Genomic DNA, 17,093 nt, shown 5'->3' on the forward strand with positions numbered 1-17,093 from the left:
CCTTTCCACATTCTTTACATTCGTAGGGTTTCTCACCAGTATGAATTCTATGATGTCGAGTAAGTTCTGCGTGAAAACTAAAGGACTTACCGCATTCTTTACATTCATAGGGTTTATCGCCAGCATGAATTTTCTGATGTTGAACAAGGTAGGAGCCATGACTAAAGGACTTTCCACATTCGTTACATTTATAGGGTTTTACACCAGTATGAATTCTCTGATGTTGACTAATATGTCGTTGTACCCTAAAGGTCTTTCCGCAAACTTTGCATTCATAAGGCCTCTCACCAGTATGAATTCTTAAATGTTCAGTAAGCTGATAATGAAGTCTAAAGGCCTTCCCACATTCTTTACATTCATAAGGTCTCTCCCCTGCATGAATTGTCTGATGTACTCTAAGGTCTCTAACTCGGCTAAAGGTTTTTCCACATTCCTTACACTCATAGGGTTTTACACCAGAATGTATTCGCTGATGTTCGGTAAGGTGATAATGAAGTCTAAAGGCCTTCCCACATTCTTTACATTCATAAGGTCTTTCCCCAGCATGGATTGTCTGATGTACTCTGAGATCTCCCACTCGATAAAAGGCCTTTCCACATTCCACACATTTATAGGGTCTCTCACCAGTATGAATTCTCAGATGTTGAATAAGGTATGACTGTTGCCTAAAGGCCTTCCTACATTCCTTACAATCATATAATTTCTCTCTAGTATGAATTTTCTCATGTAGAGGAAAAGATACTGGTTTTTGGATTATCATTTGACTAACACATCCCATCTGATGTTCCTCGTGTCTCTCAAATTCATGTTTGCACTGCAAATCATTTCTGAAAATGGTGTCCTCATGGGTGTAGGTTTTACATTTTTCTACTGTCTGCAATTGAGATAAATATATTTCATTAACATCCTTTTCTGGAAATAAATTCTTGGTGGCATACTCGCACTCCAAATCTGCAAAATAAAAAAAAAAAGAAAAGCAAACAAATACTGTAATGTTATTTTTATGTGGGATGTGGAGGTTCCATCTTATAGTAGACAAACTGAAATAATACACATTAGAAGTAAAAGATTTTGGCTCAGCCCCTATAGCTCAAGTGGCTAAGGCACCTGCCACATACACCAGAGCTGGTGGGTTTGAATCCAGCCTGGGCCTGCCAAACAACAATGACAACTACAACTACAAAATAGCCAGTTGTGGCGGGCACCTGTAGTCTGCTACTTGGGAGGCTGAGGCAAGAGAATTGCTTAAGCCCGGGAGTTGGAGGTTGCTGTGACACCACAGGGCAACAGCTATTTCGCTCAGGGTGACAGCTTGAGGCTCTGTCTCAAAATAAATAAATTAAATTAAATTAAATTAACATTTAAAAAAAATAGAAGTAGGGTGGTACCTGTGGCTCAGTGGGTGGGGCGCCAGCCCCATATACCAAGGGTGGTGGGTTCAAACCCAGCCCCGGCCAAATTGCAACAACAACAGAAATAGCCGGGCGTCGTGGTGGGCGCCTGTAATCCCAGCTACTCGGGAGGCTGAGGCAAGAGAATCATCTAAGCCCAAGGATTTGGAGGTTGCTGTGAGCTGTGACAGACTGCACAGCACTCTACTGAGGGTTAATAAGCAAAACTCTGTTTCAAAAAAAAAAAAAATAGAAGTAAAAGATTTAGATCAGGGGTCAACGAACCTTTATGTAAAGGACCAGATAGTATAATAAATATTTTAGGTCTTATAGGGCATATGGTCTCTGTCACAATTATTCAGCTCTGCTGTTATACCACAAATGCAACCATACACAATATGTAATTGAATGAGCATGGCTGTGTTATAACAACATTTTGTTTATATATACTGAGATTTGAATTTCAAAAAATTTTTACATGACCCAAAATATTATTCTACTTTTGAATTTTTCAACCATTAAAAAAATGTAAAAACCCATCTTGGTTTCTGTAGCTCAGTGGCTAGGACACTGGAGCTGGCGGGTTCAAACCCAGCCCAGGCCTGCCAAACAATGACATCTACAACCAAAAAATGGCCCAGCATTGTGGCAGGTCCCTGTAGTCCCAGCTACTTGGGAGGCTGAGGCAGGAGAATCACTTAAGCCCAGGAGTTTGAGGTTGCTATGAGTTGTGACACCATGGCACTCTACCAAGGGCAACATAGTGAGACTCTGTCTTAAAAAAAAAAAAAATGTAAAAACCTGCTGGGTGTGGTGGCTCACATCTGTAATCCCAGCACTTTGTGAGGCTGACCTGGGCAGATTGCTTGAGATCAGATTCCATCTCTACTAAAAATAGAAAAACTAGCTGGGCATTGGGGTGGGTGCCTGTAGACCCAGGTACTTGGGAGGCTAAGACAAGAGGATTGCTCAAGCCCAGGAGTTTGAGGTTGCTATAAGCTATGACTCCATGGCACTCTACCTAGGGCAAGATAATGAGTCTCTGTCTCAAAAAAAAAGGTAAAAAATAGTGGGCAGCGCCTGTGGCTCAAAGGAGTAGGGCACTGGCCCCATATGCCGGAGGTGGTGGGTTCAAACCTGGCCCCAGCCAAAAACTGCAAAGAAAAAAAAAAAAAACAGTTGTAACTCATGAGCCATGAGCCTTGCAAAAACAGGCAGTGAGCTATTTGGTACATGGGCTGTAGTTAGCTAGCTCCTGGCTTAGAGAACTCTAAATTATTGTTATGAAATTTTTTTTTTCAAGACAGAGTCTCAAGCTGTCACTGTGGGCACAGTGCCGCAGTGTTATATAGCCTACAGCAACCTCCAACTCTTGGACTCAAGTGATCCTCTTTCCTCAGTTTTTCTATTTTTAGAAGAGATCGGGTCTTGCTTTTGCTCAGGCCTGTCTGGAACACTTAAGCTCAAGCAATCCACCTGCCTCAGCCTCCTAGAGTGCTAGGATTACAGGTGTGAGCCACCATGCCCAACCTATTGTTATGAAATTTGAAAGAAAGTGCAAAGATATCAGAAAATGATGTGGGCAGCGCCTGTGGCTCAGTGGGTAAGGCACCAGCCCCATTTACTGAGGGTGACGGGTTCAAACCCAGCCCCAGCCAAACTGTAACAAAAAAATAGCCGGGCATTGTGGCCGGTGCCTGTAGTCCAAGCTACTTGGGAGGCTGAGGCAAGAGAATCGCCTAAGCCCCAGTTGGAGGTTGCTATGAGCTGTAACACCATGGCACTCTACCGAGGGTAAAATTAGACTGTCTCTACAAAAAAAAAAAAAAAAAAAAACAGAAAGAAAGAAAGAAAATGTGACTTCTTAAAAGGGTACAGTAGGTGAGTAGGGGAATAGGTTAAATCAGTAGTCCTCATATTTAGGATGGATTTAGAAGAGTTTCTTACATATACTGCTCCAAATCAAATATACACACCAGACGAGACAAACTTAATCAAAATCTTTAGGGGCAATTCTTAGATATGTGCGTTTTTGACCATTTTTATCAGATGATTTTGATGCAAATCATTCTGAGAACCTGTACCTAATTCTCTTCCTAAAAGTTTCTCTTTTCCTTAGAATAAAGTACAAACAGTACAACGGATAAAAAGCACTTGTCTGTAACATTTGTGCAAGGTACTGTTCTCTTTGTTTTCAATAGTCTACCACAAAGAATGCTTTCAGATCCTATAAAATGCAACAACCTTTACTAAATCTTAAGGAATTTTACAGACTGCTTTCTCTCCCAGGAATCCTCTGACTGGTTCTTGGTATGGCTGGCTCCTTTTCACCCTTAAAGTCTCAGGGTAAATGTTGTTTTGTCAGAATGGTATCCCAGCTGACAATATTTAAGTCAGTCCAAGTTCTTTTTTTTTTTTTTTTTTGAGACAGAGTTTCACTTTGTAGCCCTCGGTAGAGTGCTGTGGTGTCACAGTTCACAGCAATATCAAACTCTTGGTCTCAAGTGATTCTCTTGCCTCAGGCTCCCAAGTAGCTGGGACTACAGGCACCCACCACAATGCCTGGCTATTTTTAGATGCAAGGTCTCGCTTAGGCTCAGGCTGGTCTGGAACCTGTGAGCTCAGGCAATCTACCCACCTCGGCCTCCTAGAATGCTAGGAATATAGGCGTGAGCCACTGTGCTTGGCCTCCAGTCCATGTTGCAACACCTAGTTATGTGGACTTTCTCAATTATATGTTCACTAATTTTTTCATTTCTTGTTCTGTACATTTTCTTATGCCTCCAATTCCATAAGTATAGATACTATCTATTTCCATTCCGGCCATTGAATAACAACCTCTAATACACATAGGATGTTTCGAATACCTGTAGAATAAACCACTGGATTCAAGAAGATAATAAAAGTAAATATTACAAATGACAGCAAGGAAGACAGCTAAATATGATAATACTGAATTTCCCCAAATTAGAACATATTTATGAATATATCTCCTTGATTCCAAACTTTCTTATCCAAGTACAGCAATTAAATATATTCTTTCCTATATCACTTCCCTTGAACGAAAAAAAATGCACATCCAAGATTGCTTAGTCAAAAATACAAATGGAAAAATGTCATTTTTATATTTCAGGGTTCTCCAATTACCTATTGTTACACTGAACATTAGGTATCTCCAAAACTTTACGTTCCATTCTGTATATAGCCATTGTTGCTTTTCCTTGTCCCTATCTCAACTGAAGTACTGACCTATTTTATTTTGAGAGCATCAGTTCAGTTTTATTATTATTCACTCAACCCACAGATGCTCAAACTCACTGCTAGTTAATAATTATACTGCAGACTAGGCATGGTGGCTCACACCTACAATCCTAGCATTTTGGGAGACTGAAGTGGGAGGATCACTTGAGGTGAAGAGTTCAAGACCAGCTTGGGCAACAGAGTGAGACCCTGTCTCCACAAAAATAAAGTAAAATTAAAAAAAATTGACCAGGTATGATGGTGCATGCATGTAGTCTTAGCTACTTGAGAGGTAAGGGCAGGAGGATTGCTTAAGCTCAGGAGTTAGAAATTAAAGTGAGCTATGATTGCATCACTACACTTTAGTCTGGATAACAGAGCAAGACCCTGTCTCTCTCTCTCTCTCTCTTTTTTTTAGAGACAGAATCTCACTTTATTGCCTTCGGTAGAGTGCCGTGGCGTCACAGCTCATAGCACTTGGGTGATTCTCTTGCCTCAGCCTCCTGAGTAGCTGGGACTACAGGCACCTGCCTCAACGCCCAGCTATTTTTTTGTTGGGAGTTTGGCCAGGGCTGGGTTTGAATCAGCCACCGTTGGTATATGGGGCTGGAGCCCTACTCACTGTGCCACAGGCACCGCCCAAGACCCTGTCTTTTAAAAAATATTAATAATTATATCGCAGGTCCTGGTCAGTAGAGTAAGACAAAGACAATAATATAAAAATCAGAAAGGACGAAAATAAAAACCTTTATTTCTAGATGTTCACTACTAGCCCCCCAAAAGAAATGTCTAAGTCCTAATTCCCAGAGTCTGTGAATGTGACCTAACTTGGAAAAAAGTCTTTATGATGTTATTGATCATCCACAGCAGACGTACTTTTAGGAGTGAGGCAGAGGGAGATTGACATCAGGCATCTAAGAGTAGGTGCTCTGAAGATGAGGCAGAGCCTGGAGTGATGAGTCTACAAACTTAGGAAAACCAGCAAGCACCATTGTTTTCATAAATTGTTGGATTCAAATGGCTAAAGTTTTGATTAGAATTTTTGCATCTGTGTTTATGAAGGATATTGATGGTAGGTTTCTTTCAAGTTTTTGTCTGGTTTTGGAATCAGGGTAAGGCTGGCCTTATACAATGAGTCTGGAAATTTTTCCTTAAAGTTTCTGGGAGAGTTTGTGTACAATTGATATACAAAAGTAAAAGCCAAAAATTATAAAATTTCTAGAAGAAAACAAAATTTTTATGTTTGGCAATGATTTCTTAGATACTGAAAAGAGGATCCAGTAAAGGAAAAAGTGATAAACTGAACTTTAAGAGCTTACTATTCAAAAGATACTGTTATGAGAATAAAAAGATAAGCCAAATAATGGGAGAAAATCTTTGTAAACCATATATATGATAAAGGACTTATAGATATATCCAGAATACATAAGGAATTCTCAAAACGCAATAATAAGGAAACAAACAACTCAATTAGAAAATGCATAAAAAGGGGCGGCACCTGTGGCTCAGTCGGTAAGGCGCCGGCCCCATATACCGAGGGTGGCGGGTTCAAACCCGGCCCCTGCTGAACTGCAACCAAAAAATAGCTGGGTGTTGTGGCGGGCGCCTGTAGTCCCAGCTACTCGGGAGGCTGAGGCAAGAGAATCACTTAAGCCCAGGAGTTGGAGGTTGCTGTGAGCTGTGTGATGCCACGGCACCCTACCGAGGGCCATAAAGTGAGACTCTGTCTCTACAAAAAAAAAAAAAAATGCATAAAAAGACTCGGTGCCTGTAGCTCAGCGGCTAGGGTGCCAGCCACATACACTGGAGCTGGCGGGTTTGAACCTGGCCCAGGCCTGCCAAACAAGGACAAATACAAACAAAAAATAGCTGGGCGTTGTGGCGGGCGCCTGTAGTCCCAGCTACTTGGGAGGCTAAGGCAAGAGACTTGTTTAAGCCCAAGAGTTTGAGGCTTCTGTGAGCTGTGACACCACAGCACTCTACCTAGGGCAACGTAGTGAGACTCTGTCTCAAAAAAAAAAAAAAAGCATAAAAGATTCTAATAGACATTTCACCAAAGAAGATACGTGGGTGAGAAATTAAGCAAAGAAGAAAATTGCTCAAGATTATTAGGCATTAGGGAAACAAAAATTGAAACCACAACATGACACCACTATACAAATATTAGTGTAGCTAATATTAAAAAGGATGACCAGGGCAGCACCAGGGCTCAGTGGGTAGGGCGCCAGCCCCATATACCGAGGGTGGCGGGTTCGAATCCAGCCCCAGCCAAACTGCACCAACAACAACAAAAAAAAATAGCTGGGCGTTCTGGCAGGCGTTTGTACTCCCATCTATTTAGAAGGCTGAGGCAAGAGAATTGCCTAAACCCAGGATTTGGAGGTTGCTGTGAGCTGTGATGCCACAGCACTCTACCGAGGGCAATAAAATGAGACTCTGAGAGAAAGAAAAGAAAAAAAGAGAGAGAGAAGAGAAGGAAAGGAAAGGAAAGGAAAAAGGAAAAGGAAAGGAAAGGAAAGGAAGAAAGAAAGATCAGGCTAGGCAAAATAGTTAATGCTTATAATCCTAGCACTTTGGCAGGTCAACACAAGAGGATCACCTGAGGCCAGGAATTTGAGACCAGACTGAGCAACACGGCAAGACCCTTTCTATACAAAAAGCAGAAAAATAAGCCAGGCGTGATGGTTCGAACATATAGTCCCAGCTACTCAGGAGGCTGAGCCAGCAGGATTACTTGAGCCCAGGAATTTGATGTTGCAGTGAACTATGATGATGCCACTGTACTCTAGCCTGGGCAACACAGTGAGACACTATCTAAAAGTAAATAAATAAAAAATGCTAACCATACCGAGTGCTGGCAAGAATATGGAAGAACTGTAATTCTCATAAAATGGTATGACCACTTTCATAAACAGTGCAGCAGTTTCTGAAATATTCAAACATATATTTAACATATGATCTCCTCAGCCCACTCCAGATATTTTCCTAAGATAAATGAAAGTCTATGTCTCTACAAAGACTTTTACATGAATTTTTGTAGCAGCTTTATTTGCAATAGCCAAATACTGAGAATAACTCAATGTGCATATATGAGTAAATTGGTAAACAAATTGTGGTACATCTATACAATGGAATACTACTCAACAATTTAAAAAAAGTACTGATACATGCAGTGACATGGCTGAATTTCAAAATAATTATGCTATGTGAATGAAGGTAAATAAAAAATCAGGTATGATTCCATTCATACAGAATTCTAGCAAATGAAAACTAATCTGTAGTGACAGAGAGATGATCAGTGGTTATCTGGGCAAAGGGCAGAGAATGGTATTACAGAGGGATTGATTTTGGAGATGACAATTATTTTGATTGTGTAATTATTTTACAATATACATTTCAAATTAACAAATTTTATGCTTTAAATATTTGCAGTTAATGTATACCAATTACACTTCAATAAAACTGTTTAAGTTATAAAGGTTGACACTTAAGATGGGTGCATTTTTATATTATGTAAATTATATGTATCTATATATGATTAAGAAAATACATTTGTCCTATGATTCAGTAATTCCACTTCTATATATTCCCAAGAGAAATGAAAACCCAAAACAAATGAAAATATGAACACAAAAATAATTGTACATGTTTGTTCAAATCAGTTGGCATCACCTGCTTTGGGAATAAATACAGATAACACTTGATCTCAGAACCCTTGCATTTGCAGTTTATTCTGCATGGAATGCTCTTCTTCAATATTCACATGGCCTGAAACCTTACTTCATCTCTGGTTCAAAGGTCATCACTCAGAATGGCCTTTCCCAATCTTATCTAAATGCCCTACCAGTTCCCCAACTTTCTTACCTTACCCTCCCTAATTTTCTTCACAACACATATCAAAACCTGGTATTACCTGTTTACTTATTTACTACATTTCTCTTACTATGATATCAACATCTCTATGACAATAGGAATGTATACCAATAGCACCTAGACTCTGGCACAGTGCCTGGCTTAGGTTAGGTAAACAGGAAATACTTGTTGGGTTAAACAATTTTGGGCAATGGAGAAATGAATATTAATCTAAATGTAAAAGAGAACCTGGTATAATGGTTGTCAAAGGGGAAGAAAGCAGGCAACTCCTCTTTGATATGGGAGGGGAAGATGACAGCAGAGAAACAGGCAATGGTTGGGTAAAGTTCCTTTGGTAGCTCATGTTGAGAGAACTTTAATGTCTCCCAGGTTTTAGGCCCTTTCTCCATAGGCCCTAGGCCTTTGAATGGAACTTCCCAAGGAATATCTCAGGATGTGCCTCCTCCCAGCCCCAGTGGGCCATAACTTGTGATGGCTTTCCCCTGCCTGATTTGTCGTCACTCACCTGTGTACCAACTCCTTGTCCCTTCCCTCATTACCACCCAGGGCTCTTTGTCTTGCTCCAATAAAGTAATCACATCTGGCTTAGGAATGGTACATCCTGCTCGTGAGAAAAGATACAACACGTTATAGAAAAAACTGAAAACACACCCAAAACAAACATAACCTCAAATGACTTAATTCAGACTTGGTTACATTTATAATAAACTATGGGTCAAAACAGTACCTGACAAAGCCTTCACAGTAAAGAAGACCATTGAAGAATATTCACACTAAGATGGGCTCAGGATTATAGGACTACAGAGACTAGATAAAGGAGGGAAAGGTCTGCTTTGCTTTTAAAGGCAGTATAGAGAGGGGTTGCAAGCACATACTCTGGACTCCCATGGCCTGGAGTCAAATCTTCTGCCACCTACCAGCTGTGAGACCTTGAAAAGTTACTTACCCTCCATGCATTGCACTTTTATCTTTTTTTTTGAGACAGAGCCTCAAGCTGCCGCCCTGGGTAGAGTGCTGTGGCATCACAGCTCACAGCAACCTCCAACTCCTGGGCTCAAGCAATTCTCCTGCCTCCGCCTCCCGAGTAGCTGGGACTACAGGCGCCCGTCACAATGCCCGGCTATTTTTTTGTTGTAGTTGTCATTGTTGTTTTTTAGCTGGCCTGGGCTGGGTTTGAACCCGCCACCCTTGCTGTATGTGGCTGGTGCTCTCACTGTGCTACAAGCGCCGAGCCACATTGCACTTTTATCAAATGCAAAATGAGACTAATATTATCTACTTCACAGGGTTATTGTGAGAATTAAATGAATTAATATACGTGAAGGCTTAAAAGGATGTCTAGTATAAAGTATAGTTTTGTTGTAGATGCTACTATTTTGCTAGGAGAAATCTAAATTTCCTAAAACACTTCCATGTTCTTCCTGAGATATTCTTTAATGGAAAATGCAAAATTCACAGACTGTAACTTTCAACCACAAAGCAAGCTAAAGAGATTGTCTCTTCTAGTATGAGGTGTGTCTATTTAAATTTTAAATGAATATTTGTTAACTCAATCTATCACTGTATATAATTCATAGAGGCTCTTTTGATAACTAAAGAAAACCAGAACCCTGAGACTAGCTTTTCTCTCACAGGTGGGCCAGACATCAACAGAAGCAGCTACAGGAATATAGGAATTCTGAGTATATACATTATAGGAAATCTAGTTTCTCTTAAAATATTGCATGATTCAAATATGAGAATCATTTAGAAAAACAGGCAGTAACAGGAAGGGCCAGAGAAGAGTGAATGCCACAGAAAGATGAGGAAGATGAAGATGTTTAACTCAGGTGCCTATTTTCACCCTAACAATGTTTAAACCATATCTTTAGAAATAAAGGCCAAAAATTCAGTTGGCTTCTTTAAACAAAATTCTGAAATTCAACAGTGCAGAAAGCTGATATTCCAGAAAACAGCCTGTAAAGTCTCTGGGCAGCTGCCTTACCCAGTGAGACCAGGTTGCTATAGTTCTCCAACATCACATCCTTGTATAAGTCTCTCTGTGCAGGGTCCAGGCATTCCCACTCCTCTTGGGAAAGGTCTATGGCCACATCCGTGAATGCCAAGGATACCTGAAATGACAAATCTACACATTATAAAAAAATTTTTTTAACATGTTTTCAAGATGGAAAACTGCTTTGCAGAAAAGCAATATAGCAAGCAAGTAAACTGGGGCTCAGTCCTATAACATGTATGGGAGAATAAGGAAACTCGTGTTTACGAAGTAGGGTGTTTATATGCTTTTGATGCAAATTAAACAAAATAGCATAAATAAGCACACTGCCTGTTATATGCCTGAATCTTAAGTTCTGAATAAATGTGAGTTTCATCATCCCCTCTTATCATCAAGGAATTTTTTTAAAAAGAATTTTTCTCCCAAAGTACTCTAAAATGTCTATTTTAGAGAATAGGACTTGTTGACATCATGTGATTTCACTGAAACCCAGGTTCATATCATGCAAACTAACATCCCTCTTTGGGATATATCCGAAGTTTTAGGCATTTAGGTGGAACAAAATGTTTAAGGTCTTCCCCGATCCTGGGAGCCTATTTTTATTCATCATTAGGGATCTAGAGGATTTTCCTACCTAATCTCACTACTGTCCCTCTGGAATGGTTGCCTTATTCCTAAGATAGAGGACACTGATGTAGAATGATCCATAATGACACTAATGTCACGGGAAACCAGCACAACCTCCTCCACCACAAAACTGAATTTTTGTCCTATTTTTTGCCCCCCAGGGATCCCCTGGTACAGGCCCAATCACACTCAAACTTAGTCCTCTAAGCCTCTCAATGCATGATTTCTCACCTCTTCTTCTGAGGCTAACATGGAAGACAGTGCCAGAGTCACCTGGGATGGGAAAACACTCAACACCAAATTCCACCCTATCACCTTCAAGCTCAGGTCTGTGGAGTCACTGGGACCATCATCTCTATGCCACCATGCCTCTGATGACAGATGCTAGGATATTTCCCTTGAGGTACTTTACCTTTCACTGCTCCATCAATGCTCCTGAGAGAAGATGAGGCAGACAGATGCGTGATGAATAGGTGAGTACAGGCAAGAGAAAAGCGGCTCAAATGTGGAGGACATGAGGCTGCCTGGCAGCATCCTTAATTGTGGTTGGAGTAATTGGAAAGCAAGTTCACCAACAGGGGTGGCTTAGGAAGGAAGTCTCAGGATAATAAAAATGATCACATAAATTTAAAAACACAGTATTTCAAAGAACACAATTACAAACTTACATGGGCCATGGTTTTAGAACTGCATGAACTTGTCAGTTCCCCTTGGGCTTCCTCCATTGGAGAAGCATAGCATCCAGAGAAGCCAGGGCTGGGGGAGGAACAAGGAACTTTGAGACCAGGTGTGTCTCAGAATTCCCAGAATGACTTAAGTTAATATGATCCTGTTTTTCCTTCATTTCTACTATAACCCCATACAAACTGGTGGAGACAACGGACCAAGTCTTCCCTCTACCACGAGGATCCATCCATGTCCGTGTAGATACACAGCAGAGGCTTCCTGCATGGAGCTAGACCAGGCACTCCACCAGAAGGCTCTCTGGACCAACCCATCTCTGATGATGCTGATCTGTGGCTGAGCCTCAACTTTTAAGTCCTTCCCTGAGCAGATCCTCTTCTGTCTGTGCTCACTTTAGGGTTGAGAAGGGGCCACCCCATCTGAACCTGAACATCATCCATGGCTTAGGAATATGCCTGGACTCCCTCAGACGTGAAGAAAGAAAACAGCAGGCAGCCTTTCCTCCTGCAAAACTGTACTTCCCAGAATAACCACCACCACCCCCAGAACTCTGTTTCCAACCCATCTCTATCTTCTAATCAGGATCATCTACAGTCTCCCAAGCCTGAAGTCTCTGATTACCATAGACTCTCAAAATCAAGGCTGGGGAAGTGTGAATTAAGGCTATGGTTGCCAGCTAACAACAAAAATAGATTATTTTAGGATCTTTCACATGAAGACCCCTTTCCCATACTAACATTTAATCATGTGACATAGGTAACCCCATTCAACAGATGAGGTAATGGAGGCTCATAGTAAGTCCCTTGCCTAAACACAATTAGTAAGAGGCAGAGCTGTGTTTTGAATCTACATTTCTCTAAACATAAAGCCAATTCTCTTTCAACTCTGGCTTTTGCCTCTGAAGCCTAGGATTTCTTCCAGTGAAACCTGAGCAATTCACTAAAAATAGGAACATATCATTTACCAAAGGGGATACTTGTTAAAGAAATAAAGAAAAATCAGTTTAGAGTTATTACTGGCAGATTTAAAAGACTAATGATATGCCATATGAACAGCAACATGAGGAAATTGTAGATGCTATAGCTCTGTACAACCTTAGAACATGGCATGTAGAAGTATGAGAAACCTACTTCTGGGACTGCCTAAAGTAAATGATTGTAAACATGTGAAATAAGCACATCCAGTGATAGCAAGAGTTCAGCATTCTGAATCCAGCAACAGGTGACTTGTTAAGTAAATTACAGATCATCTATGTAAAAGAATATTAAGTAGATATTAAATACTGTACTAAGTTGAAGAAAATAATTTAAAGGATGTGGAAAGTATCCAGGATATACTATAAATAGAAAGATAATGTTAGAAATCAGAACATACAAAATGATTACCTTTGTAAAAAATACACATACACACACAAAAAATACATACATACACAAATAAGTAAAGAAAAAAAGTACATACATACACACACAGAGGCCAAAAAAATGTATTTGTTTCATTTTAGAAGAGAAAGCCCTTCCCTTTTAAAAGTCTTCTCTTGAACTTGGAGGAAAAGCATAAGATAATCTAAAAACTTTAAGAAATATACAAAGTACACTAAGGAATAACCTTGAAAGAGACTATGTAACAAATAATACTAGCACTAGGCCTCCCAGGGTGCTAGTAAAATATAATTTTTTTTTTTTTTTGAGACAGAGTCTCACTATGTCACCCTCGGTAGAGTGCTGTGGAGTCACAGCTCACAGCCACATCAAACTCTTGGGCTTATGCGATTCTCTTGCCTCAGCCTCCCAACTAGCTGGGACTACAGTGCCTGTCACAATGCCCAGCTACTTTTTGTTGCAGTTGTCATTGTTGTTTTAGATGGCCTGGGCTGGGTTCGAACCCATTAACTTTGGTGGATGTGGCTGGCACCATAACCACCGTGCTACGGGCGCCAAGCCTAAAATATAATGTTTATAATTTTTTAACATATTGAAAACAAATTGACCATTATAAATAATGCCTACCAGTTCGTTCATCTTCAATTCAACAAGGCCTTTCCTCTATTAAGATTATTCTCTGATGGCAGCGCCTGTGGCTCAGTGAGTAGGGCGCCGGCCCCATATGCCGAGGGTGGCGGGTTCAAACCCAGCCCCGGCCAAACTGCAACAAAAAATAGCCGGGCGTTGTGGCGGGTGCCTGTGGTCCCAGCTGCTCGGGAGGCTGAGGCAAGAGAATCACGTAAGCCCGAGAGTTAGAGGTTGCTGTGAGCCGTGTGACGCCACGGCACTCTATCCCAGGGCGGTACAGTGAGACTCTGTCTCTACAAAAAAAAAAAAAAAAGATTATTCTCTGATGCCTTGGTGTGTGTCACACTTTATGGGGGCAAGACATGATTGCAAGAGGGACTTTGCCTAACAATTGCAATCAATGTAACCTGGCTTATTGTACCCTCAATGAATCCCCAACAATAAAAAAGAAAGGAAAAAAAAAGATGCAAATAAAATAATAAGTATGGAATGGATATTTGGTGGGGGTAACTTCCCTCTTGGATACTAAGTCTTCCATGGGCTTTCCTGGTTTCTTGCAGTATCTATAATTTGAAACTTTTTCAGATGAACATTGTGGAAGCAAAAGTTTGCCACACTCGTTAAATGCATCATATTCATAAGTTCCTGTTTTTCATGAAGACACGTGATGATGGACTGTGGGAAGCTTGACTGAACAATGTAGTTGTGCTGACTGCAAGGGACACTGATTCAAGGGAAATAGAGGAAAATTTGTGAAATAAAACGAAAAAAAAAAAAGATTATTTTCTGATGGATCACAAATCAGGTGAGCAGCATCTACAGTTTAAATAAGAAAATTTGTCTGGGCCGGGTGTAGTGGCTTACACCAGAGTCTGAGGCAGGTGGATTGCTTGAACTCAGGAGTTCAAGACCAGCCTGAGCAACAATGAGACCCATCTGTAAAACTAGCTGAGCATTGCAGAGGGTGCCTGTAGTCCCAGCTACTTGGAAGACTGAGGCAAGAGGATCACTTGTGCCTAAGAGTTTGAGGTTGCTGTGAGCTCTAATGCCATGATACTTTACCAATAGAAGCGGGCGGTGCCTGTGGCTCAAGGAGTAGGGCGCTGGTCCCATATGCCGGAGGTGGCAGGTTCAAAACTAGCCCCAGCCAAAAATCACAAAAAAAAAAAAAAAAAAAAAGAGAGATACTTTACCAAAAGTGACAGAGTGAGACTCTGTCTCAAAAAAAAAAAAAAGAAAATTTGCCCAAAGTACACAGAACAGTGATTTCCCTCTATTTATCCACTGAATAATCAACAGAAGTATCATTTCAGATGTAATCCTTATATATCTTTAAATTCCAATGTTAGTAACTGAGATTCATATACAATTTAAAATTTGAATATTATTGTTCCTCACTATATTACTCTACCTTGTAACTTCTTTCTGGGAACCTTCATCCTACAGCTTAATATTTGACTTCCCTCATATGTACTTTCTTTTCTTATGACTAACTCCTTATAAACATAAATCTCAACTCATTGATTCCCTGGAAAAATCCCTGCTCAGATTCACACAGATTTCCATCCTCACGACTTCTAATCACATTCCTAATCCTAAAATCCTTACAAAGCAGATGATTGTTACCACTTACTGACACCAGTCAAAATCTCTCTGATTCTGTCATACTTTTAAAATAAGGTCTTTGAAGAATATCAATAATGTTTTTCTACCTAACCATTAATCTCAATAAAACAAAGTTTTAACTTTAGACTCCAGGATATTCATTTCTTTTCTTTTTTTTTTTTTTTTTTTTTGTAGAGACAGAGTCTCACTTTACTGCCTTCGGTAGGGTGCCATGATGTCACACAGCAACCTTCAGCTCTTGGGCTTCCGCGATTCTCTTGCCTCAGCCTCCCGAGCAGCTGTGACTACAGGCGCCCGCCACAACGCCCGGCTATTTTTTGATTGCAGTTCAGCGGGGGCTGGGTTTGAACCCGCCACCCTCAGTATATGGGGCCGGCGCCCTACTCACTGAGCCACAAGCGCCACCCATCATTTCTTTACCATTATAAAACATGACTGCAGAGGAATGATTTGAACAAGAGGAGAAGGGCATTTGGAGGCCATCCACATGGTCCATCGATTCACTGGAAAGGAAGGCCTAGGATAGGTCGCTGGACATTTCAGAAAAAGAAAAGCAAATGTTTCCATGTAGTAAGAACAAAAGTGTCTTTTAGGAACAAAGAGAAAAAATACATTCACCTGGCCTTGGACTTTTAGACGTGGTACACAATTTTTTCCTCCTTCTCAGGATCCTTCTTTGACGAAAGGCGGGGTTGGGGAAGAAGAAGATCATGAGACAGCAGGCCTATCTTAGAATACAGAGCAACCTAATCCCCGCCAGGCCCACATCTGCCCTGATGTCACACACATAACCAGAAGTGAGAGGGAAGCTGGAAACTCCAAATTCACAGCGGATTTCTAGGATCAGATGGGAAAGCTGTGGTTCTGAAAAATGTGGCTGCCCACACAGCGCCTCCAAGTGGGGACCCTTCCATCACGTCATTACAAGATTCTGTTTCAGGGACATGTCTAACTCAAAAGTCCAATCTCAAACCCAGGGCTGTGTCTTCTTGCCAAAAACCTTCATCCTAGAGCTCAATATTTTACTTTCCCCTTGGGGACACTGCTTTGTGTAGATATCAGGGACCATGAGGGGAGAGGATCGGTGACAACAAAGCGTCAGGCACAAATCTCAGCTTCACACTGTAGCCACCGTCACGGAGGCCCAACCTAGCCCTGACAGGCGCACTGTCGCACGCGTACACACACATACACAGTCTGTCACACTGGGTCACACAATCCCCCTCCTCTGCTCCTCACGCACTCACAGGCCTAGGCTCCCTCCGGACACGACCCGCCAAGTCCGAGCCTCGGTGCACTTCACTTTGGGCTGCAGCCTCAGCCTCCTCCACCCTACACCCAAGAGTCCCGCCCCCTCTCACCTAGACCCGACTTCTCTCCAGGCGGCGACTAACTCACCGCGGGTGGCTGGACCAGCAGGAACGCACCACCAGCGGCCCCCGGGGTCCTGGCGCACTCGGCCCCTGGGGTTTCTGGGAAATGTAGTCCATTTCTGGGCTGCTGGTTAGCTTGGCGCAGGCGCGCGCGGACTCGCGTCTCTGGAGCCAGCGCGGGAAGCTGAGGCGCATTTACGCCCGGGGGGCGGTGTTGGCCTTTCCAGCGTCGCCAGACCGCTTGAAGTCCCGAACCTTCAAGTACTTCGGCGGGTGA

The 17,093-nt window shown here is 41.6% G+C and overlaps 1 protein-coding gene across 1 annotated transcript; it reads right to left on the bottom strand.

Moving 5' to 3' along the window:
• Nucleotides 1-711: 711 nt before the first annotated feature.
• On the bottom strand, nt 712-16,889 carry ZNF780A (zinc finger protein 780A). The gene is made up of 5 exons (XM_053604343.1): nt 16,805-16,889; nt 11,793-11,880; nt 10,489-10,615; nt 9,010-9,105; nt 712-874 (listed from the first exon to the last, which is right to left on the bottom strand). Exons 2-5 carry the CDS (start codon nt 11,847-11,849, stop codon nt 858-860), a joined length of 297 nt encoding a protein of 98 aa, XP_053460318.1. The 5' UTR covers nt 11,850-11,880; nt 16,805-16,889; the 3' UTR covers nt 712-857.
• Between the last annotated feature and the right edge of the window lie 204 nt (nt 16,890-17,093).

Source organism: Nycticebus coucang, chromosome 10, assembly GCF_027406575.1.
Source record: "Nycticebus coucang isolate mNycCou1 chromosome 10, mNycCou1.pri, whole genome shotgun sequence".
NCBI classification, from domain to species: Eukaryota; Metazoa; Chordata; class Mammalia; order Primates; family Lorisidae; genus Nycticebus; species Nycticebus coucang.

Coding starts and splice junctions, on each gene's coding strand:
- ZNF780A (XM_053604343.1), bottom strand. CDS start 11,849: ATGGAGGAAGCCCAAGGGGAACTGACAAGTTCATGCAGTTCTAAAACC. Junction 10,616..11,792: donor GTTCTAAAACCATGGCCCAT/GTAAGTTTGTAA, acceptor TTGTCATTTCAG/GTATCCTTGGCATTCACGGA. Junction 9,106..10,488: donor TAGCAACCTGGTCTCACTGG/GTAAGGCAGCTG, acceptor TCTCACGAGCAG/GATGTACCATTCCTAAGCCA.